This window comes from Rhipicephalus microplus, chromosome 1, assembly GCF_043290135.1.
Source record: "Rhipicephalus microplus isolate Deutch F79 chromosome 1, USDA_Rmic, whole genome shotgun sequence".
NCBI lineage: Eukaryota > Metazoa > Arthropoda > Arachnida > Ixodida > Ixodidae > Rhipicephalus > Rhipicephalus microplus.
In genome coordinates, this window is record NC_134700.1 from 45,134,205 (window position 1) to 45,157,043 (window position 22,839).

At 46.7% G+C, this 22,839-nt stretch overlaps 2 protein-coding genes across 3 annotated transcripts in view; both read left to right on the forward strand.

Annotated features, from left to right (window-relative positions):
- LOC119177742 (uncharacterized) overlaps positions 1 to 22,839 on the forward strand; it is a 285,269-nt gene that overhangs the window by 241,335 nt on the left and 21,095 nt on the right. For both annotated transcript variants that reach the window (XM_075865074.1, XM_037428915.2), the window contains exon 14: positions 8,445 to 8,677. In XM_075865074.1, the coding sequence (XP_075721189.1) occupies positions 8,445 to 8,677 (233 nt within the window). The remainder of the gene's footprint in view (positions 1 to 8,444; positions 8,678 to 22,839) is intronic.
- Positions 14,067 to 22,041, forward strand: LOC142762292 (uncharacterized). The gene has a single exon (XM_075865086.1). The coding sequence runs from the start codon at positions 19,094 to 19,096 to the stop codon at positions 20,366 to 20,368; it is 1,275 nt and encodes a 424-aa protein (XP_075721201.1). The 5' UTR covers positions 14,067 to 19,093; the 3' UTR covers positions 20,369 to 22,041.

A 22,839-nucleotide genomic window follows, 5' to 3' on the forward strand; every position in this document is an offset into this window, starting at 1 on the left:
TCAGTAGACAGACTACGGCGAGCAAGGTATTTTTCATCCATAGACTTGAAAAGCGGATACTGGCAGATTGAGATTGATGAAAGAGACCGAGAAAAAAACTGCTTTTGTTACACCAGATGGCCTGTATGAATTCAAGGTGCTCCCCTTCGGCCTGTGTTCTGCACCAGCTACATTCCGAAGAATGATGGACACTGTTCTTACCGGTCTGAAATGTAATGCCTAGTTCACACTGAGAGATCCGCTTTTTACAGCGACCGAAATTCTCCTGCCGCCGAAACGCAGCGTTGTTCGCACTGGACGCACCCCGCGCCGCCGAATATGCCATCTACTATGGGGCGAACGCGGGATGGATGTGCTGTCACCCGGTTGTTGTCGCGGCTCGCAAACGCTACTACGATATCCGGTGGTGTATACTTCGACGATTCTCGTACGCAAGAAGCAAGAAAAGACAGTACTGCTTACTTTGCTGGCAAGTGGCTGTCTTGTAATGCACGAAGAGCAGAAAAACCACCGACGCCAGCGGCGTGGGTGGGTTCGTTTTGCTCTGCAAGACCACAACAAGCTCGGTCACGCCAACAGCAAGCTCGGTCACCTCTTTCACGAAGTAGGGACGCGAAGTAGGCACAGAGTAGGTTAAACTCCCGTTGGTTTCAACATTCAGTTACGTGCACTGCGGCAAAACAAGTGAGTAGGGCTTGGCCGCCATTTTTCAAAATTCCTTGACTAGCGCTCCTATTGGTCCGCGGTGACCGATGGCAGACGCCGCAAAAATCGGTCCGAGAGCGACCGGCGCGGAGAAGGCCCTTTCGGCGGATCTCGCCGCCGCCGAACCGGATTCGGAGCACTTTCGGCGGCCGGAATGCTCAGTGTGAACGTGGCCTAACACCTGTAACACCTGCCTAGTTTATCTCAATGATGTCGTCGTGTTTTCGGTCACCTTTGAGGAACAGTTGAAGCGTCTGCAGGCTGTTTTGGGAGCGCTCCGCTCTATGAATCTCTTGTTGAAGCCAAAAAAATGCTACTTTGGCTATAAAAACCTTAAATTTCTTGGCCATGTTGTGAGCGCTAACGGTGTTCAGCCTGACCCCGACAAGACAACCACCGTAGCCTCCTTTCCCATTCTCTGTGACAGGAACGCAGTACGTCGCTTCTTCACCCTGTGCGCCTACTATCGTCGCTTTACCTCCAATTTTTCAAAAATTGCTGAGCCTCTGACTCGCCTCACACGTGACAACGTACCATTCGTTTGGAACGCGGAACAGAACGCATCTTTTATCGATCTATGTGAACGTATGCAGGCACCACCAGTTCTTGCTCACTTCGACGAAGATGCTGCCACTCATGCGAGCAATGTAGGCCTCAGCGCCGTGCTTATCCAACATCAAGAAGGCACCGAGTGTGTTATAGCTTATGCTATCCGTACCCTATCTCGCGTCGAGATGAACTATTCCACCTCGGAGAAGGAGTGCCTAGCAGTAGTGTGGGCCACCATGAAATTCAGGCCTTACCTCTACGGTCGTCACTTCAAAGTAGTGACTGATCATCACTCAATTTGCTGGTTAGCCAATTTACGAGACCCGTCTCGGCGTCTGGCACGATGGAGTCTTCGTTCGCAAGAATTTGACCTTCATCATCATCATCAGCCTGGCTACGTCCACTGCAGGACAAAGACGTCTCCCATGTTCCGCCAGTTAACCCGGTCCTGTGCTTGCTGCTGCCAATTTATACCCCCAAACTTCTTAATCTCATCTGCCCACCTAACCTTCTGTCTCCCTCTAACCCGCTTCCCTTCTCTGGGAATCCAGTCAGTTACCCTTAATGACCAGCGGTTATCCTGTCTACGCGCTACATGCCCTGCCCATGTCCATTTCTTCTTCTTGATTTCAGTTATGATATCCTTAACCCCCGTTTGTTCCCTAATCCACTCTGCTCTCTTGTCTCTTAAGGTTACACCTACCATTTTTCTTTTCATTGCTCGCTGCATCGTCCTCAATTTAAGCTGAACCCTCTTTGTAAGTCTCCAGGTTTCTGCTCTGTAGCTAAGTACCGGCAAGATACAGCTGTTATATACCTTCCTCTTGAGGGATAGTGGCAAACTACCTGTGATAATTTGAGAGTGCTTGCCGAATGTGCTCCACCCCATTCTTATTCTTCTAGTTACTTCAATCTCGTGGTTCGGCTCTGCGGTTATTACCTGCCCTAAGTAGACATAGTCTTTTACAACTTCAAGTGCACTATTACCTATCTCGAAGCGCTGCTCCTTGCCGAGGTTGTTGTACATTACTTTCGTTTTCTGCAGATTAATTTTAAGACCCACCTTTCTGCTCTCCTTGTCTAACTCCGTAATCATGAGTTGCAATTCGTCCCCCGAGTTACTCAGCAATGCAATGTCATCGGCGAAGCGCAGGTTACTAAGGTATTCTCCATTGACTCTTATCCCTAACTGTTCCCATTCTAGGCTTCTGAAAACCTCCTGTAAGCACGCGGTAAATAGCATTGGGGAAATTGTGTCCCCCTGCCTTACACCCTTCTTGATTGGTATTCTGTTGCTTTCTTTATGAAGCACTATGGTAGCAGTTGATCCCCTGTAGATTTCTTCCAGAATGTTTATATATACTTCATCTACGCCCTGATTACGCAGTGTTTGCATGACGGCTGATATTTCTACTGAATCAAACGCCTTCTCGTAATCTATGAAGGCTATGTATAGGGGTTGGTTATACTCTGAGCATTTCTCTATTACCTGATTGATAGTATGAATGTGGTCAATTGTTGAGTAGCCTGTTCGAAATCCTGCTTGTTCTTTTGGTTGATTGAATTCTAATGTTTTCTTTACTCTGTTAGCAATTACCTTTGTAAATAGCTTGTATACTACAGAGAGCAAGCTGATCGGCCTGTAATTCTTCAAGTCCTTGTCATCTCCTTTCTTATGTATTAAGATGATGTTAGCGTTCTTCCAAGACTCTGGTACTCTTCCCGTCAGGAGACACCTCGTAAACAGGGTGGCTAGTTTTTCTAACACAATCTGTCCTCCATTTTTCAGCAGATCTGATGTTACCTGATCCTCACCAGCAGCCTTGCCCCTTTGCATGCTCTCCAAAGCTTTTCTGACTTCTTCTATCATTACTGGTGGGGTGTAATCTGGGTTACTGCTAGTTCTTATAGTATTAAGGTCGTGGTTGTCTCGGCTACTGTACAGATCTCTGTAAAACTCCTCCGCTATTTTAACTATCCTATCCATATTGGTAGTTATTTTGCCTTCTTTGTCCCTTAGTGCATACATCCGACTTTTGCCTATCCCAAGTTTCCTCTTCAATGCTTTGACACTTCCTCCGTTTTTCAGAGCGTGTTCAATTCTCTCCATGTTATACCTTCTTACATCGCATACCTTACGTCTATTAATCAACTTCGAAAGCTCTGCCAGTTCTATTTTGTCTGTTGTACTTGACACTTTCATGATTTGACGCTTCTTAATTAGGTTCTTCGTTTCCTGGGAAAGCTTGCCAGTGTCCTGTCTAACTACCCTGCCTCCAACTTCCACTGCACACTCCGTAATGATACTCGTCAGATTATCATTCATTGTATCTACGCTAAGGTTGGTTTCCTCACTAAGAGCCGAGTACCTGTTCTGCAGCGACACTCTGAATTCCTGTACTTTCCCTCTCAGTGCTAGCTGATTTATTGGCTTCTTGCGTATCAGTTTCTGCCGTTCCTTCTTCAAGTCTAGGCGAATTCGAGACCGTACCATTCTATGGTCACTGCATCGTACCTTGCCAATCACTTCCACATCCCGCACGATTCCAGGGTGTGCACTCATTATAAAGTCTATTTCGTTCTTATTTTCGCCATTAGGGCTCCTCCATGTCCACTTGCGGTTTTCTCGTTTTCGGTAGAAGGTATTCAAAATTCGTAAATTATTGCGTTCTGCGAATTCTACTAGTAGCTCTCCTCTGGCGTTTCTAGTACCGATGCCATAATCTCCTACTGCCTGGTCTCCAGCCTGCTTCTTCCCTACCTTTGCATTAAAGTCGCCCATCACTATAGTATACTGTGTTTTTACCTTACTCATTGCCGATTCCACGTCTTCATAGAAGCTTTCAACTGAAGCGTCATCATGGCTGGATGTAGGCGCGTAAGCCTGTACTACCTTCATCTTGTATCTTTTATTCAGTTTAATTACGATACCTACCACCCTTTCATTAATGCTATAGTATTCCTCTATGTTGCCAGCTATGTTTCTGTGAATTAGGAACCCCACTCCCAGTTCTCTTCTGTCTGCCAAGCCCCTGTAGCAAAGGACGTGCCCATTCTGTAGCACCGTATAGGCCTCATCTGTCCTCCTAACCTCACTGAGCCCTATTATATCCCATTTAACACCCTGTAGCTCCTCGAATAGTACAGCTAGACTTCCCTCACTAGATAAGGTTCTAGCATTAAACGTTGCCAAGTTCAGGTTCCAATGGCGGCCTGTCCGGATCCAGAGATTCTTAGCACCCTCTGCTGCGTTGCAGATCTGACCACCGCCGTGGTCAGTTGCTTCGCAGCTGCTGGGGACTGAGGGCCGTGAGTTATTTGACGTAAGCATGTGGGAGGTAGTGGCCAGATACTGCACCAGGGTGGCCAATCCTTCTCTGGTGAGGGAGTGCGTTGTCGGCGGTGTTTGCCGGTGAGGCCGCACCCCGGGCCTCTTAATGCAGTTCCATCAACACACGGATTTTTTTTTTTTTTTAATCCGGTTGGGAACTGCGCGGTACCGGGATTTGAACCACGGACCTCTTGCATGCGAGGCGGATGTTCTAACCACTACGCCATCGCCGAATTTGACCTTACCATGGTATAAATCGGGCCGCTAGCACGAAGATGCTGATTCCTTGTTCCATGCACCTACTGCAGTTTGTGATCCTGACAATGACGATGACAGCGGCTTCCTCGGAGTCCTTACTGCAACAGACTTGATTGCACAACAACACCATGACATCGAGATCCGCGCTATCATTGACCAACTAGAAGGATGCAACACACCCGTACCTTGACACATTTCTCGCAATCTCTCTTCGTTCTGCCTATGGAACGGTGTCTTGTATAAAACAAACTCGAACAGCAATGGGAAAGCTTACCTGCTGATGGTTCCATCTGACATGCAAGATGACATTCTTTTGACCTGCCACGACGAGCCCACATCCGGTCATCTAGGTTTTTTGCAAACTCTCGCCAGAGTTTAGCAGGCCTACTACTGGCCGAAACTTGCTACGTACGTCAAGCGATATGTGAAAAGCTGCCGTGAATGTCAACGCCACAAATCTCCGCCTCTGAAGCCTGCAGGCCTGCTGCAACCAATCACACCACCGAGGGTGCCGTTCGATCAAATAAGAATAAATTTACTGGGGCAATTTTCTCTGTCATCCGCCGGTAACAAGTGGATAGTTACAGCGACTGATCATCTAACGAGATACGCTGAGACAAGAGCCCCAGCAACGAGTTACAGCTTCCGATGTAGCCCAGTTTTTCGTGAACCAGATCGTTCTTCGCCATGGCGCCCCGTCTTCCGTTTCACGGCTCAGCTCAATGACGATGTATTCAAACTAAGCTACACGAGCCATCGCAAGATGACGGCGTATCATTCGCAGTCAAACGGCCTGACAGAACGACTTAACAAGACCATTGATATGTTATTAATGTATGTGGACGTTCAGCATAAGACGTGGGATCAAGTGATCCCTTACATATCATTCGCATACAACACTGCCATCCAAGAAATGATACGATACACACCATTCCGTCTCGTCTACAGACGTGAGGTTCAAACCATGCTAGACGTTATGTTGCCACAGGATTATGACGGTTTGCTCTCACCTCACGCTGAACAGCTTGTTCAGTATGCCAAAGAAGCTCAACAGTTGGCATGCCTGCATATCACGCAACAACAAACTGCAGATGCACGCCACTAGAGTCTTCGCCATCCGCAGGTCGAATACCACCTAGGAGATCTAGTTTGGGTATGCACTCTGGTTCTCCGCCAAAGGTTGTCCGAAAAGCTCCTGGGTCGCTACTTTGGACCCTACAAAGCAGTGCGTCGCGTGTGTGATGTGAACTATGAGGTGATCCCACACGGAACCATGTCGCCCTAGCATCGAAAGCAGTACCCAGAGATTGTTCACGTTGTATGGCTCAAGCTGTACTTTAGGCGCTAGTGCGACCGTGCCTCGACCTTGTTCTTTTTTTGTTGTTGCTTTTTCTTGGTCAGCTTGCCCACAGTGTGCACGTTTGGTTTACTTCCGCTACTACCATTTGCACGAGCATCGGGGCGATGCCTTTTTTTTTCAGTGGTGGAATAATGCCACCTGCCCATGAACTGCGGTGAGCATGTGTCTGCATACAGAAGAAAAAAACTAGGAAGTCGTTTTTGGGACAGCGCGTGCTCTCGCCCAGGCTCTTTAGTTGTGTCGCGTCACTAACCTGCGTCTCTGCAACTACGCGGTTTTCCTTACCCGAAGTTCCTTTTTTTCATACGCAGCAATGTGTTGTATGGCGTCAAAATGAAATAACTTCCACTCGAGGAATGCCCTTCAAGTTTGGCCTAGAAAACCAATGCATACCGAGCAATCGAAGGAAAGAATTCTGAAATTTAATGTCAGTACTTCTTTAAGAGACATGAAGAGAGCAGAGTGGGCCAGTGAACAAACCGGGGTTAAGGTTGTCATAGTTGAAATCAAGAATAATAAATGGACCTAGGCCAGACACACAGCGCGTGGACAGGATAACCGCTAGTCATTAAGGGTAACTGACTAGATTCCAAGAGATAGCAAATATGTGACAGGGAGACAGAAAGTTAGGTGGGCAGATGAGATTAAGAAGTTTGCAGGTGTAACATGGCAGCTGAAAGCACAGGACCAAGTTTGTTGCTGAACATGGGGAGGCCTTTGCCCTGCAGTGGGTGTAGTCAGGCTGATGACGACTTTGTTGCAGGAAAGCTAGCTTTACAATTATGAAAAGGGTATAGTGTCAGGGACATTGTGGAAAAGTGAGCCCAGTCAAGGGAGACGACCAAAAAAATGTCACCAAGTACACGAACCTAAAACTTGGGGACTTGCTGGCAGAAAAATGAAGTGTTATATTCTGCTTAGACCAGAACACAGACTCTGTGCGCCCAACCTGGTGCCAGTGTGGACAAATCCCACACAAATGAGCGAAACAGCAGTGCCAGAGTTGCCAGGCTTAGCCACAGGTTTTTTTTTTTTTTTTCAGGAACCTGGCAACCTTGAGCAGCACACACTAGTTCTTTCTTGTCCTCAGTCGGGCTTCTGGAACTTGTCAGCGTCACGTTTTCGTTGCATTTTTGAAGTCTTGTTCTTGAAAATGGTATTAAGAAAGAGTAGGTATAATCTGGACTGAATGAACCTTGATCCTTGCAGTCTTTAATGCACAATGAGCCATTTTATTTGCGCAGCATGGGAAACACGGCAGTTTTCAGCCATCTGTCAAAAAAAAAGCATCTTGCTGCTTTGATTTAGGTCAAAGTCTTAGTGTTGACAAACAACCAAAATACATAACATGCATTTATTAAATAAAGCATGTCCAGAAGCCAGAAAGAGAAACTCTTTCTTTAGATGCCACAAACCCCACCAAGAAAAAAATCACTGCTGTTTGCCATCATAAGTGCCGCTGCTAATTACAACAGGGACCTTTATGTTAATCCTTGATGCTTTCAAGTGGGCATGTACTTTGATATCCATAATTTTTAGCCACTACTCAAAACTACTTACCTTGAATTCATTGCTGCAAGTTTTTCGGCAATGGATACATGGTCCGAAGCATTGATTGATATGTGGGGTTTAACGTCCCAAAACCACTTCATGATTATGAGAGACGCCGTAGTGGAGGGCTCCGGAAATTTCGACCACCTGGGGTTCTTTAACGTGCACCCAAATCTGAGCACACGGGCCTACAACATTTCTGCCTCCATCGGAAATGCAGCCGCCGCAGCCGGGATTCGAACCCGCGCCATGCGGCTCAGCAGCCGAGTACCTTGGTCCGAAGCATGGATCCTTCCTGGACTTCATGGGGGAAATGCAGCAACACGATTCTGTGTTGTACTGATGCTGTAGGGCAAATTTATGAAAAAACAAAAAAAAAAGTGAATTCAAATTGAGATGAAATTTCACTGCTTTGCATGGCTCCAATATTATGTCATCTATTGTATTTCTAATTGCAAACATTGGCTCCAACGAATTGTACAAAGTGAGTGTGTACGTGCCAATAAGGCTCTGGTGTACATGTGTGCAATATATGGAAAATGCAGTGTGCCATTTTCATATTTATGCTAACATGAGTTCAGCCATCATTGCAAAGACACGCATACTCTATAGCATGGCATACTTTCCTGAAATGTTCACGTAGGTGACGCATAATGTGAAACTGTGGCCACAAGTAGGTGTCTTGTGCAGGTTTGAGAAACTGGACATCACACCAAAGAGTGCACAAAAGATCAAGCCTGTGTTGGAAAGGTGGATGCGTGAAGCTGAGGAGCGGCTGCAGTCGGGGGGCAGCCACGCCCTGGCCGACCTGGTGGGTGGCGGTGGCATCGAGCCGACCAAGAAGCGCAAGCAGCGCACTTCCTTCACACCACAGGCACTTGAGGTGCTCAACCACTTCTTCGAGAAGAGCACACATCCTACTGGTGAGCATCATCTCAATTCCACTGTGAAAGTGTAGTTGATAAGCGGTGCTAGCAGGTGGGTCCCCAATATGCGCTCAAAACTCAATATGCAAAGACTCCTACTGTTTTCGGATTTTTAACTGCAGTAAGACCTCAAATCATACGAAAGGTAATTTATTTGGTGAAGATGTGGGCAAGCTTGGGCAAAAAACGAAATAGCTTTTTGCCCATTCATTTGAGCTCCATTATCCTGAATACTCAGTTAATTCAAACAATTTTTCTATTGTCATATTTTGTAAAGCAAATTTAACTGCTAAGTCTTCCTGCCAAGTATACCTGCCAGGTCTTTCCAGGAAAATCCTGGACTTCTACTGTTTCTTTCGTTTGTAAAGTTGACTGCTAAGTCTTCCCAGAAAATCTAAATTTCTGGGCATGGTCTGGCCGCACTGGCAAAATCCAGCCCCATCAAATCCAGGCTTTCCGTTAAATTCTTATTCTATGGCATTATAATTTAAATTAATGAACAGGTATATATGCAAATATACAATAGAATCTTGGTGATACGAATCACAAGATTTCCCAACAAAATTTCACTGTGTCAAATGGGCCATTGTTTGGATGTTCGAAACACAATGGTGCATTATGCTGCTAATTGAACTTCGTTACAAAATCGTCAAGCAATAGCCTAGACCAGCGTGCTGGAAGCCTCAGAAAGACGCAAGCGACCAACGAAACCACGACTGCTCTTAGCACGATCGTGTATGGCGTCGAAGAAACTGATGGAACTCCGAAAGTGCACGAGCGTCCAATGCTTATGCAGTCAAAGTGATGCTTCTTTCCACAAACACTCGGACAAAACTGTGACAGATGTGATAATAGATAGCTACAAGCGCCTTACTTTTGAAGACACATATGCAGCCAGTGCATGTGTATTAAAAACAGAATTTCTATGTGTCGCAATTTCCGGGAACGAAATTGCAGTCGCTCTGACGCAATCATCGATAGTCACTACGAGCCCCGAAGGTATGCACCTAATGCAGTAGTAGATTTCGGGGAAATGCGACTAAAAAAATGCAAGTTTTTCCTAAAATGACGCAGTCATGTTTTTATTTGCTTTCAGAAGTTTTGTTTGTCTACATTGAGAACAAAAAACCTGCAAATTGTAATTAGACATTAAGTAGGCTAAAATTGCTTTTCAAGAGCACAAGGTATCTGCTAAAAACTTAAAAGAGCTCATTGTCTAGACTGGAAATTGTCGCCATTTTGCATGATGGGTTCGCTAAAGCCACATGCTCAAAATAATAATGATTTCCAAGTCCTCATGACGAAACAAATCATTTAAAAAAGATTGGCAGATCCCACGTACAGTGGGAATCGATGATATGCGAAGCACAAATGAGGAAGGTTGATATGTCACTTTAAAATCAGCACAACGTTAGGAGGCGGACGTAAATTATGCCGTGCAAATTGTCATGTCATGTTTGGAATTAACCTTCGTCTATTCACGTCACGTGATACCAAATTTGGTATATGTGGAGCTAGCGAAACGGCTGCAAGCACGCTATGAGCGTAGCATGTAGTCATGTCTTGCATGACACGTATGTCATGATTATCATGTTTGGACGTCATCCATTCACATCACGTAATACCAAATTCATTATATGTGAGTCTAGCCAAATGACCATGAGCGCACTATGAGCGTAGCATGTGGTCATTTTTTACATGACATGCATGTCATGATTATCTTGTTTGCACGTGTCATTTATCCTTGTCATCTGTTCGCACCACATAATACCAAGTTTGATATATGTGAAGCTAGCTAAACGGTTGCGAGCGCTTCATGAGCCTGGCTTAAAAGCGTGGCATTTTGGGCCTGTTGATATGACATTAGGATTGTTATAGCGCGAGCTCAGAACGACGACAAAGAAACAGGAAGGTGAGCACTAACTTCCAACTGTTTATTGTGCAGAGTGTGGAAACATGTAAAGGAGACAGTAAACCATGTGACAAAAGCCATGTGACAAAAAAAGAGCAATGCAAGAGTAACGGAAAAGACAAAAGCCAAGAAAGCACTCTAAGAAAACGATACAGAAAACTAAAAGAACTAGTATTACTAGTTGCGCGCGCCAATACTATCGAGGAACCATAATTTCTTCTCAGACAGAGACACGGAAAGCTTGCTAATGCATGAAACCTGCTTGCTTGCCATCTGTGCGGCCTAAACGATGGGGTGCGCTTATCTCTGTGCTTATACAATGTTACTGTGTTCTGTGGCGTCACTCTGGCATGTAACCATGACTTATATGACATGCATTTCATGATTTCTACGTTAGGGTCTGTCACTTATGTTCGCCATGCAGTCATGTCATACCATACCAGTTTTTCAATATGTCATGTGAACGGAACCATCGCAAGAGCAGCTAGACCATTAAATGTAAATCTTGACATTCATGACATACATGTCATAATTTTCATGTTATGACTAGTCACTTATTATGCTCGTCATACCGTCATGTTATTCCATACCAGTATTGGTATCGATATCAATATCAAAACAGCCAGGAGAACTAAACGCTCTAGGCGGCTAGATAGATTATTGAATGCGGACGGACGGACGTATGGGCGGATAATATGATGCTACTTCTGCAACCTTTAAAAGGAGCATGTCTTAGCATTAGCATCTGCTATAGAATGGAGAGTGGAGTTGGGAGTAGGAGAGAAAAGGAGAATGACGTTCATTGCCAAGGACGCGGCGTGCGGCTTCTGCAGCTGGTTGTGCAGTCCAGTGACCCCAAGGTATTAAAGAATCGTCTTGAAGGCCTTGATAGCAGTCCAGAGGAGGTCCCTTTGTGTAGTCGTGAGAAGGTGAAGAGCAAATGCGAAACGATGGAGTGCCATCAGGGGAAAGGATGTGTAGATCAGGGCAAGCGAAGCTGGACTGCACTGGTCTCTAGCAAGAGGAACAGATTTTTAGAAGGTGTCTGATTCTTACGGCCGTTGCTCAGAAATGGGGTTCCTGTGCGTTGGTGTCTTCGTTATATAGCCTCCACTGAAGTCAGCGCAGATGTGTCCGTTGACCGGAGCGCTTCACATGTGAGTATCAGGATGCTTAATATCGTACAAGGCGACGATAATGAGTCGATGTCGACCCCTTGTAGCCACGTAGCGCAAGTGCAGACAGGCACTGCTGGTAGCCACATAGCGCAGGTGCAGTCAGGCACAGGAGGGTAACGCGTACAGTACGGGTGGCTGCTGTTCGGCTGGACTGCACCAATCTGTAGTGAAAGGAACACATTTTCAGAAGGTGTCCGATTCCTACGGCCGCTGCTAAAAAGTGGTTAGTGGTTCCTGTGCATTGGTGGCTTCCTTATATACCTTCACCGAAGTCAGTGCAGACGTGTCCGATCACCGGAGCACTCCACATGAGATACTGAGCACTAAACGTAATCCTATCCCAAAAAAAGGGGGGGGGGGGGGGGTAGTTTGGCAGTTTGAAAATTCCATGACCTTGTTCTAAACTGTGCAGAACACCACTTAAGCCGCCTTCGCCGCAGTACACTAGTGGCCTGCGAAAAAGTGTTTTAAGATTTGGAAGGGGCTGTTAGCACTAGTCACGGGACACAGCGCAGTTTGTTTAATTATTCATGTGAGCGAATGAAGAACTGGAAACAGGGCTTATACAAAGAATGGACAATAGTTAACGTATGATAAGAACTGATAAATGTTTGATGAAATGTAAGAAACAGTTGTTACACGTGGCCCTATCTGTGGCATGCAAGTGAGCAAGGTTGTTGTTGCTAGCTGCGGTTAATCTCTGCCAAAAACAGCTGTGAGCGCGTGCCTTGTTTCGATGTTTTTTGTCGAAAAGTCATCCTTTGTAACTTCACATGTTGCTGCTGATGTCCACACAGGGCACTTGAAAAAAAAAATGTGCCCATTCTGTTACTAGGAAACCGGTTCAACAGATGTGCAATGTGACACAAACACCCTCCTTTCTTGTGCTCCTTCACTCACTGCACACTGCTGGTCAAGCAACTTTTGGGACAATAGACACAATGGTGTATGTTTTCTCCCAACACTTTCAGAGGGGCACGACGGGTACGTTTGAGGAATCTGAGCAACTGCGGTGAACCGTTTGTTCACAATTGTCAAGGCTGGCACATGAAAGCTTGCCTACATGATGATTGCTATGATGCACTTGATCTTCATATTTGTCTTTGTCCACATGCAATAATAATACTAAACACAGTTTCTTATGACTTACAATACAAATATTGAATCTACCAGATTGTTTTGTTACTCTAACAGGGTGTCTACCAACCTGGAAAACCTGGAAAAGTCAGGGAATTCGGATCCTTCTGGAAAAGACATGGAAAATCAAGGAATTTCTGAAAAAACCTGGCTAGGTCATGGAAACTGGCGGCAGTTCTGTGGGGCCATCACAAAAAATAAGCATTACCATTGATCAAAGCTTAAAAAGTCTCTTTTCCAACTGTTACTACAGACTACAGTGAGCTGATAGAAGAGGTGTGAAAGAAAGAGACCGGGCAAAACTGTTGCTTCTTAGTGTAAACGTGAAAGAATACACGGACCCATGGAACACAAAGTTTGCTGACGCTTTGGCACCTGATATGGGAGAGAGCCTTATCACAATAATACAGTCAAACTTCAATATATCGAACACGGATATATCGAATTATTGCCTATATCGAACGGTTCCTATATCATGTGGGAAATCGCATGCATTATTGATTTTTTATTTCGAACAAAGTTTGACATATAATGGATATATCGAACTCAGCCACCCCAAACTGCCCGCGCTCCATTGACAGGCGGCGAGCTTTCCCGTAACTCTCGAAAGTAGCGGTAGAGTGGCGGGTGTTTACGAATGCTGCACACATCGATGGCTAACGTAGCGGCGTACGCACGCCGCAGCCTTGCGGTAGAGGTTCTTGAATGAGGAAAGTGAAGAGAAAAGCGCGGAGCTGTTATTTTCTTTCAATACGAAGGCACCGACACGGCTTCGCGCAGGGGAAGGGAGAGTGTGAGGTAAAGATTGAGGAGGAAAGTATAGGAGGGAAAGGAAGCAGACGACTGTCTCGGATGCGGCCCGCGCTGCCGCTGGGAAAGGGAAAGCAGTCAGGCGAGCCGGCATGGGCGCGCCATGTGCGCGCTTTACACCCGGACTCACGCTGCAGCCTTGCAGCTTGCAGTCGTTGCAGTCTCTATGGTGTCAACGGCACACTGCGCACTTGTTGCAAGCTCCTACCCCGTAGCATCGGCAGGCATCGGTCATTGTGCTCGCAGTGTTCGTGCGTTCGGAGTTAGGCCTGTCGCGCACTGTTCAGAGTTGGGCCTGTCGCACGCTGTGGTGCGCGACAGGCCTAACTCCGAACGGCGGAGCTCACAACGGGGGAGCTTACGGATGTGGGGATTGTCGCCGAAGCTACTGCTGAGCAGCCAAATGAAGGCTCTGCCGAGGTGGATCCCGCAAGCGCTGATGGTGCCCCGCTCCTGACATCAGCTGAGGTCGTAGCTGCCTTGGCCCTTGTGCGCCGCCACTGCGGCGCGATTGAAGGCACCGGCCTATCACTTATGAATCGCCTGGACTATATTGAGGACGCAGTCGTCAAACACGCCATGGCCAATAAAAAGCAGGCTACTCTTTTTCAATATTTTAAACCAACACAATAAATACTATGTTTCAATCTTCAAGTGAGTATTTACGGCACCACGCTTGAACGGTTCGTTGGTCGTTTTCAGCAAGCTGTTGACGCATTTTCTTCGTGATTTTTTTATATCGAATTCTGGATATATCGAACTATTTGGCGATCGCCGCGCCGTTCGATATATCGAGGTTCGACTGTAGCCATAAGAAAGGCACAGCATATTTAAGTACGCCTAAATACGTGACGTAAGCAGCGAGAGTACATTGTCAGAAGCATCCCATCATTCCTGTTCAGCGTATGTACAGTCGTCTGTATCTGGATTCGCTTCTTTTAAATGCGGAGCATTTTGTAGTGACACCTACTCGCAAATCTAGTGTTGCTGGAGGGGTCTACACCCCTACTACGCATGCTTGCGTCTCGCGTCTAAGTGCTGCATGCTCATTCCGACTGTCACTTCTGCCCTCCCTCTCTTGCCTCGCAGTACCGACGCAGAAAGCATCTGCTAGTTAAACCAGCTGCTCGCGCTGCACAACTGTTCACTGGCCACCCTATGTATGTTGTCACTGGATCGAGCGTTCGTAATTCAGTCAAGGGCATCTTTACTTGGTATTCGCTCAACTTGACGCTTTTCTCAAGTGGGTAGATGGGCGGGAAGCAAGAGTGCCATGGCTGCTGGATGGCCGTGGCTGTGACAGTGGCCGTGGTGCTCTTGCAGTGGCCGTGACAGTACCTTTAACCAGTAGTGGAGCACAACCCAACATCAGTGCCCCACCACTCGTTGAAAGCAACACTTCTCCTTCATTCAATAAATACAAATAGTAAAGACAAAATAACTATTAAGCATTCCCAAACCATACCCAATTACACAACATTCACACGATACTCCCACCACTTCGTGACGCATTTACTGGAGTCCCCCCTGTGGGAAGATGGGGTTTTTTTCGTTGTCCATTGTCGCGTATTCAAGACCCGAGTCCTACAACAAGACCAAAACGTCCATTTATTTCAACTGCTCGTGCCTCACTTCTATCTTGTCTTCTATGACGTTCTGTTCCTTGTTGCCGCCCGTCCGCAATTATCATCAACATATTCCTCAGGGGACAAGGCTGCTGATTCTCACTCACTTCCTTTCAGAATATAATCCTTCCGAATGGGTGTTTGATTTTCTGTCCAACAGCCTGTCGTAGAGTATAGATGCACGCAAACTCTTCACTGGGTGCGCTGACGTATTACTGTTCAGCTATAGTGCCACTCGGCATGCGCTCTAGTCACATACAAGCGCGTAGCCTGTTCCCACACAAGCACAATCACCAGCACGCAGCCGAGGCATTTCGCGACCAGTCCCATAGCGCACGAATAGCCGTAATGGGAGGTACGACCACTTCTCTCGGACCCGTAGGTGCGCTGGGAGACGCTCATCATAGTGCGTGTGGCAGGGAAGTTACTCTCTTGTAAATGCTTGTAGCCGGACGAGGTAGCTCATTGCAGAAAGTCTACGTCACGTCTTCCGAGTAAGCAGTGTAATTGTGTCAGTGGTCAAGACTTTTCTAGACTATTGTCAAGTTACACAAGAAGTCTACTCTTGACAACCAGTTGAAACTCCACATATTGTAGTCATGAGTCCCTCAGCGTTAAAATTGTTGCTCCCAAATGACCGCTTCAATGCAACTTTTGTGGATCGGATGACGCTCTGACCAGCCTCCCCACCGAAAAATTCTTTTGCCCACGAACTTCCAGGTGACGGTTGACTGACATCGAAAGACCGTGAGCGTCTGCACAACCTCAGCGTCAAGCTTTGAACTCTTCAGCTGGAGATCCTTCTGGCAGAGATGACTTAGCGCGTGCGGTGAAGCGTCAAACACAGCATGAAGCGTCGTGATGGCACCTCGGTGGATCACTGTGTGATAAGACGTAAAATATACATTGTCCATTCGCAGTATGGTTTCAACTCCTCCTGCACGTTCTTCGTTGACGGACGCTGTAACTGCCGGTTCATCCTGGTTCAGGAGTTCACATTCTTCCCTGCAACTGTTTGTTTGTGCTTGCGTGTAGCACTCAGCTGAGCTTCGATTGACGCTGACTGAAGGTATCTCTGCACCTCGCTCATTCAGCGGCACTGAAATCCAACCACGAAAGTTTATTATGCTCTCCTCAAATGTCTTAAGTTCTGGCTAAGCCTTGTTCTTCTTCTCCACAGTTGGTTCAATTCCGATAATGTCGAGACGCCGCATCGCAGAAGTATTGCAGTCAGGTAGAGAAGTCAGGCTGCAATTCTAGCAACTGCCAGCAAGCACAGACGCTGTTGGTAGATGTCCCACTGGTACTGTCGGGGGTTGGACATGCAACACGGGAATAGTGTTAATCGACAAGAAGATTGACACGCGCATAGAGCAGCGGTCTTGTAGTAGCCACTCTTGTTGTGGCTCCTAAACTTTTCGCGCGTGTTCTTTCAATGCGTGAATAGAAAGAGGACAAAGGCACCATATACTCGGTGAGTTCCCTTGCCTGAACTTTCTTTTACAAAAAAGCGCAATGTCTTGCAGAGAGCTCCCTCCTGATATTTAGCATATCAGGAGGGAAGAAGACCAGCCAGGAAAACATTTCTAGCGAGAGAGGTTGTAACTTTAGTTAGTGCTTACTGAGGGAAAGGTTTAGTTAGTATGGCTTTTATGGCGTCATTTGCAAACGTCATCTAGTCGAGTCATCATTCATTTCCTGACATCTTGGCCTGATAAACACACAAAGACCAATGTCTTCGTCGGCAATTGCAGTTTTCGTGCATGCATCATGCTGCAATTTCAGAAGTTTAGGAGATTTTAAAAGTGATTCCGGCACATGAGTCGTAGTCTGCTAGTGCAGCACTGTAGCTGGGAACCGTTTCTTCGGCTGCTGTATCTTTTTCACCAGTTGTCGAGTGTGCATTAGGGCAGGCGTCACCTTCCAAAAAATAAAAATCAAACGTTACCTTATGGCGTTTCGGCAGAGCCATCGAGTCTCGTAGAAGGGCGCTGATTGACACAGAACATGAACCAGCCACCAATATGTGTAGGTAGCATATTTCAAGAAGTGACTTCGCATTGCTACGAAGCAACAGGCTCGAAAAAATATGAGCAGTAACACACAATGTGAGAAACGGGAACTTTAGCGATGATACACGTCGGTTGGTAAAGTTTGTGTTAAACGCTAGCGCTCATTTCTCCCCTGGCGGAAAGATTCGCGAGCGTTCATTTCCTCCGCTTCTATTTAGGTGTCGGGAAGGTCGCGCTTGCCCACAATCTTACAATGCATATCTTACTTCGCACATGGAAGGTCTCGCGTTGGTGATTGCGTCCCTACAGAAGGCTGGTAGGTTCTGTTGCGTTGTGATGCCAAATCACAAACGTGAATGAATGCAAAGGAGTTGATGTCAGCAGTAAGTTCCAGCAACTCGCATCAGAATGCCCGAAACAGACAACCGACAAGCACATGTAGTGCACAGTAGAGGGTAAGTAAACTTTTGTTGCATGCACTGGCAGTTCTCGTGAAAGTTCACGCGTTTTGAGAAATTGATTAAGATGCACTATGCTCTGAAGAAGACCGGAGTTCCTTCTTTCATCACTAGTGAACCAATTACTCGTGATTTTGAGTGGTTGGAGGCTGCTCTTGTTCGCGCTAGCGTAAGTGCTGCAAACATGAAGCCACGCGCTAGTTAGAACAGTGTATACATGGCATATCTATGCTGTGCGGTGAAATACTCTGTAAAGTTCTGAATCTGTTGACGTAAAAGGAAATTGCGGCTGCACAATTGTAAACAACGTAGTACACTTAGCCACAACGGTATCGTTTCAGGGAGCAGAGCGAGGAAATCTCCAAAAAATAACATTATGCATTTTTGCACGTATTTAGGTTTTCTAGCGCATATACGCAGCAAACACGCTATTTCTATGTGAGTAGGTATAGTCTGGTCCCAGGTGCATTTTTGATTAGGAGCAAGCGAACATACCTCAACATTGATTACCTTGCCTTCGCATATTGCATGATAAAACCTCTACGACTGGAGTACTTCATGGCTATCGAAAGTCGCAGTGCAACTGTAATGTCAACCAAGGTTGTGAGGTAGTCTGTTTGAAAAATAATGCGTGCAAAATTGTGTTGCCAACGTGCAGCACAACATACAAAAAAATACGTTTTGCATATTGCAAGCATGCTCGGATGCACGCAGTGAAGTAAAAAATGTTGACTAGGGCTGCTTGACATATAGAGCTTAAGGGGAGATGCGCGTCGAAAAATCGCGTTTTTCGCGGAATTTTTCAGTTTTGAGATTTTACCTGTAAAATTATCTTTGTATATTCAGCTACAACTCCGCAAAAGATCAAGGCAAAATTCGAACGAGAAGTTAGTAAAAATTCTATTTTATTCAGCCACGGTGGCTCGAGAAAGTGCTAGTTTCGTCGCAAATCAGCAACTTTCGATCGTCTCCATCTCGAGAATGCGGCGTCTCCCGCCATTGCTGTTTGCTTGGAGAGGTTGAGAAAGCCTTCGTTTAGCCTACAGCACCTCCCTCAGTTTCGCATTTTGGCCCAAAATAATAAAAAAAGGCACGTTTTGGCGCCTGTTCAAGCATTTCTACTGGACATTTAAATCACGTGGTGCTCTAGCGAGGCCGCCATTGGCCTACACGGAGACGTTGCTGCGGCGAAGCACCGAAGCCTGCATTCGTCCTCGACTACGTACGGCGACTCGATCGAACTCTGTGGCCCTTTTCCTGCGTTTTTTCAGTTATTTCGTAATGAACGAACCGAAAAAGCGCGATTTCCGAGCTCGGAAGGCTCGGGCGAAGGTCCCGCACCGAGTGTGGCGTCGCAAACCTCTACGGAAAGTGACAGCGGGAAGCAGCCGTCCGACGCCTCCGGCTAGCCCTAACCAGCACAACGGCCACTCGGACGAAATCGACGCCGCGCTGAACTTTGTGAGCGCTTCGGAGGTGAAGATTGGACTCTTCGAGAACGATAGAGCAGCAAGCGATCGGAACTCTGTGAGTGCTGTGATATGCGATATCAGTGCGCTTACGGTGCTGATAAGTGGAGCTGCTTGCCCTGCGTGCCACACCTGTACCCTCGCGGTGCGTGGACCGGTCGAAAAACGGAAGGGTCTCTCGGCGTTTCTTGAGTTGCATTGTGCGAACAGTGAGTGCCCTGAATCGGTACTTTCTTCTGTGCACACCTCGAGCCGTGTTGTGCCTGGTGAGCTTGCGAACGGTGCTAGCGGAAGCCGGGAATATCGGAGTGGGAGCTCCCGCGACAGCTTCGCCGTGAACGTCAAGACAGTGGTAGCTGCGCGCGCGATTAGCATCGGGCACGAACAGCTTTCACGTTTTTGCGCCATTCTTGGCTTGCCGACGCCGTTACATCACAAGAACTTTATTGCGATCGGCAAGAAAGTTCATGCTGCGGCCATGAAAGCCATGGAGGAAAACATGGAGAAAGCGAGAGTTCACACGAAAGAGATGGTCGGCAGCAGTGATGTTGCCGTGATGTTTGATGGTACGTGGCAAAAGCGGGGCCACAAGAGCCATAACGGCGTTGGCACAGCTGTGTCTGTAGACACTGGCTTGTGCCTCGATTTTGAGGTTCTCTCAAACTTCTGCCTTGCGTGCAGCCGGCACAAAGACATCGGGAGCGAAGAGCAAGTGTGGCAGGCGTACCATGGCCCAGTTTGTGAGAAGAACGTTGACTGCTCCTCTCATGCTATGGAAACTGAGGCAGCAGTGCGCATATGGACGCGGACTCCCTCATATGAGACACCGTTGCGCTTTACCACATTTTTGAGTGATGGGGACAGCAAAGCCTTCAATGCTGTCTTTGAGGCCAAAGTGTACGGTGAAACATCCATCGTGAAGGAAGATTGCACCAACCACGTAGCCAAGCGCCTGGGCACTTCAATTCGCAAGCTCAAGACTTCTCTTCCACGTGGCGAGAAGTTGAAGGACGGGCAAATACAGAAGTTGCAAAACTACTACCACATAGCCATCACCAGCAACAGGGGCAATGTCCGGGAAATGTAAATGTATCGTGCCATTTGGGCATCACTTTTTCATTCGAGTTCGACGAATGCAACCAAGAGCCATAAATTCTGCCCCGAAGGAGTTGAATCATGGTGCAAGCACCAGCGGGCGGAAGCACTTGGAGAACCCGCGCCAGACCACACTCCGCTTCTGACAAAGGCACAGGGGGAGGCTCTGCTGCCTATATACAGGCGTCTCACGGAGAAGAAGCTTCTCACCCGCTGCTTACAAGGGAAGACTCAAAATGCAGCCGAGTCCCTCAACAGCAAGATCTGGTTACTATGCCCGAAGACGAAGTTTGTGTCCAAGACAGTAGTGGAAACTGCAACTGCCATCGCCGTTTTGTGGTATAACTGCGGTCATGGCAGCTTTGAGCAAGTGCTTCGGGAGCTTGGTATTCGGCCACCAGAAGAGCTTGTTGTCCTGGGAAGCTCCCGTGACCAGAGGAGAATGAAGAAAATGTCCGTCCGCCAAACCGCTGAAGCTCGAGCCCATCGCCGAAACCAGGTGAAGAGAGTGCGTCTCACGGACTCCATTCGAGAGGGTGCTGAGGGGCAAACGTATAGGCCAGGGGAGTTCTGAACAGCTGTGCTGTGTTTGAGACATATTGCTCTATTTTTGCAAGAAATTTCATGTGCTTTCATTATGTTTTTGAAAAATACAGATGTTTGAAACTTTCAAAAGCATTTTTCTCCATTTGTACTTTTCAGCATTTTTTACGTTTTGTGCACCACATTTCAGGTACTTCAAATGGTCAGATCTGGATGAAATTTTGCACACAGCCTCTTCAAAGTGTGTAGAATGTCGATATCTATATGCATTTTAAATATCTCTTATACATTTTTTGAAAACAATTAAAATGTTGATTCACCACACACAAAGTATGTACTTTTGGTATTCCTGATTTTTTTTAGAAATATAGAAATTATTTGAATAAATTTTAAGTAGTACCTAACATACTACTTTACCTAACCAGTAAAATGAGCTATTGCAGGCTTCTCTAAACAAAAATTTATTATGAAAAAAGATGTGCACAAAAAGCCCTATATTTTTCTCTTGAGAGGTGTCTTGCACAAAAACTAATAAAGCTACATAAGAACTAAGCGCATATTTGGAATCAGCGTTACAAACTCAGTCTATGACCAAAGTTTCATAACTTTAGGTATAATATTAAAGAAAAAGTATTTTCGAGGAGCATCTCCCCTTCAAATAAAAATCATTCCCGTAGGCATCCAGTCACAAACATCGACAGCAAGAAATTATTCGCTCAGCAAAATAAGCAAAGCCGAAATGCAAATATTAATTTACAAAAACATGCTATGTATACCTCTTATTCCCTCGTTGTAAGCAGAGCCGTGTTTGATTTGTGAAACTCACTTCCTTGCGACAAGGGCTGCGCCATCTACGCTTAACAGAGATAAACGATGTCTTCTCCAATCGGACGGGTCATCGAAATGATGCGTTTTTGAAAACTAGTTTTTTCAAATGGTGACTGTACCTGTAGTTTACTGCATTTTACTGTGATTGCTTTACATTTACTAACTCTACGCTCAAGCATACGCATTAGGAGAAAGGGAGGGAGGGGGACGTCTCCTGACTTTGATATAAATGCACACAAGCTGAAACTACCGCCGGTAGTCATGTCACAGAGGTAGGCTGATGCATGTGCCCCCCCCCCCTCTCCCAGTCGGGTTGGTGTGACCCCCCCCCCCCCCCCAAAAAAAAAAAAACAAATTCTGCCTAAGCCCCTGCTGAGGGCATGGCCTTGGCGCCATGTGTAGGTTCGCAATCCGGCACCACCGACTGCGACGTGGTCTTGGCGCCACGTGTAGGTTCACGATAGGGCACAACCGACTGCGGTGTGGTCTCGGCGCTACGGGGAGTCATTGTGCTTCGGAGAATTCCTGAACCGGACGAGTCAGTGCACCTCTCTTTCCTGCTTCAAGCGTACGTCGACGATACGTGGTCATCAGCGCCGTGAGTGTCGTCTCCGAACGATAGTTACCGAACGCGTCAGGATGTGTATAGACACTCATAGGCTATGAAACTGTAAGGACTGGGTGGTCAGAGGGATCATAATCTTCTTGTGCATATAGGTATGTTTTCTTTTCCGTTAACTTGTCTGTGTCTGAGAGCGCACGAACCACCACAGAGACATGTTTCAGCATCGCCCTAAATGTTCCGTTCCACATCTCTACTAGGCTGTTAGTCTGCGGGTGTTCCGGCATTGAAAAGCGTACCTCTACTCCTAGCTTTTCTGTCAGCTCTCTAGTTAGTGCTGCTGTAAAGTTAGTTCCCTGGTCACGGCATATGAGTTCTTGGACCTCGTACCGTGAGAAGAAATCTAACAACGCCTGACAAGTTGCGCTCGTGGTCATAGCTTGAAGCGGGACGACCTCAGGCCATTTCAAGCATAACTCAATCATGCACAAAGCGTACCGATGGCCACGCGTTGATGCAGGTTCTATAGG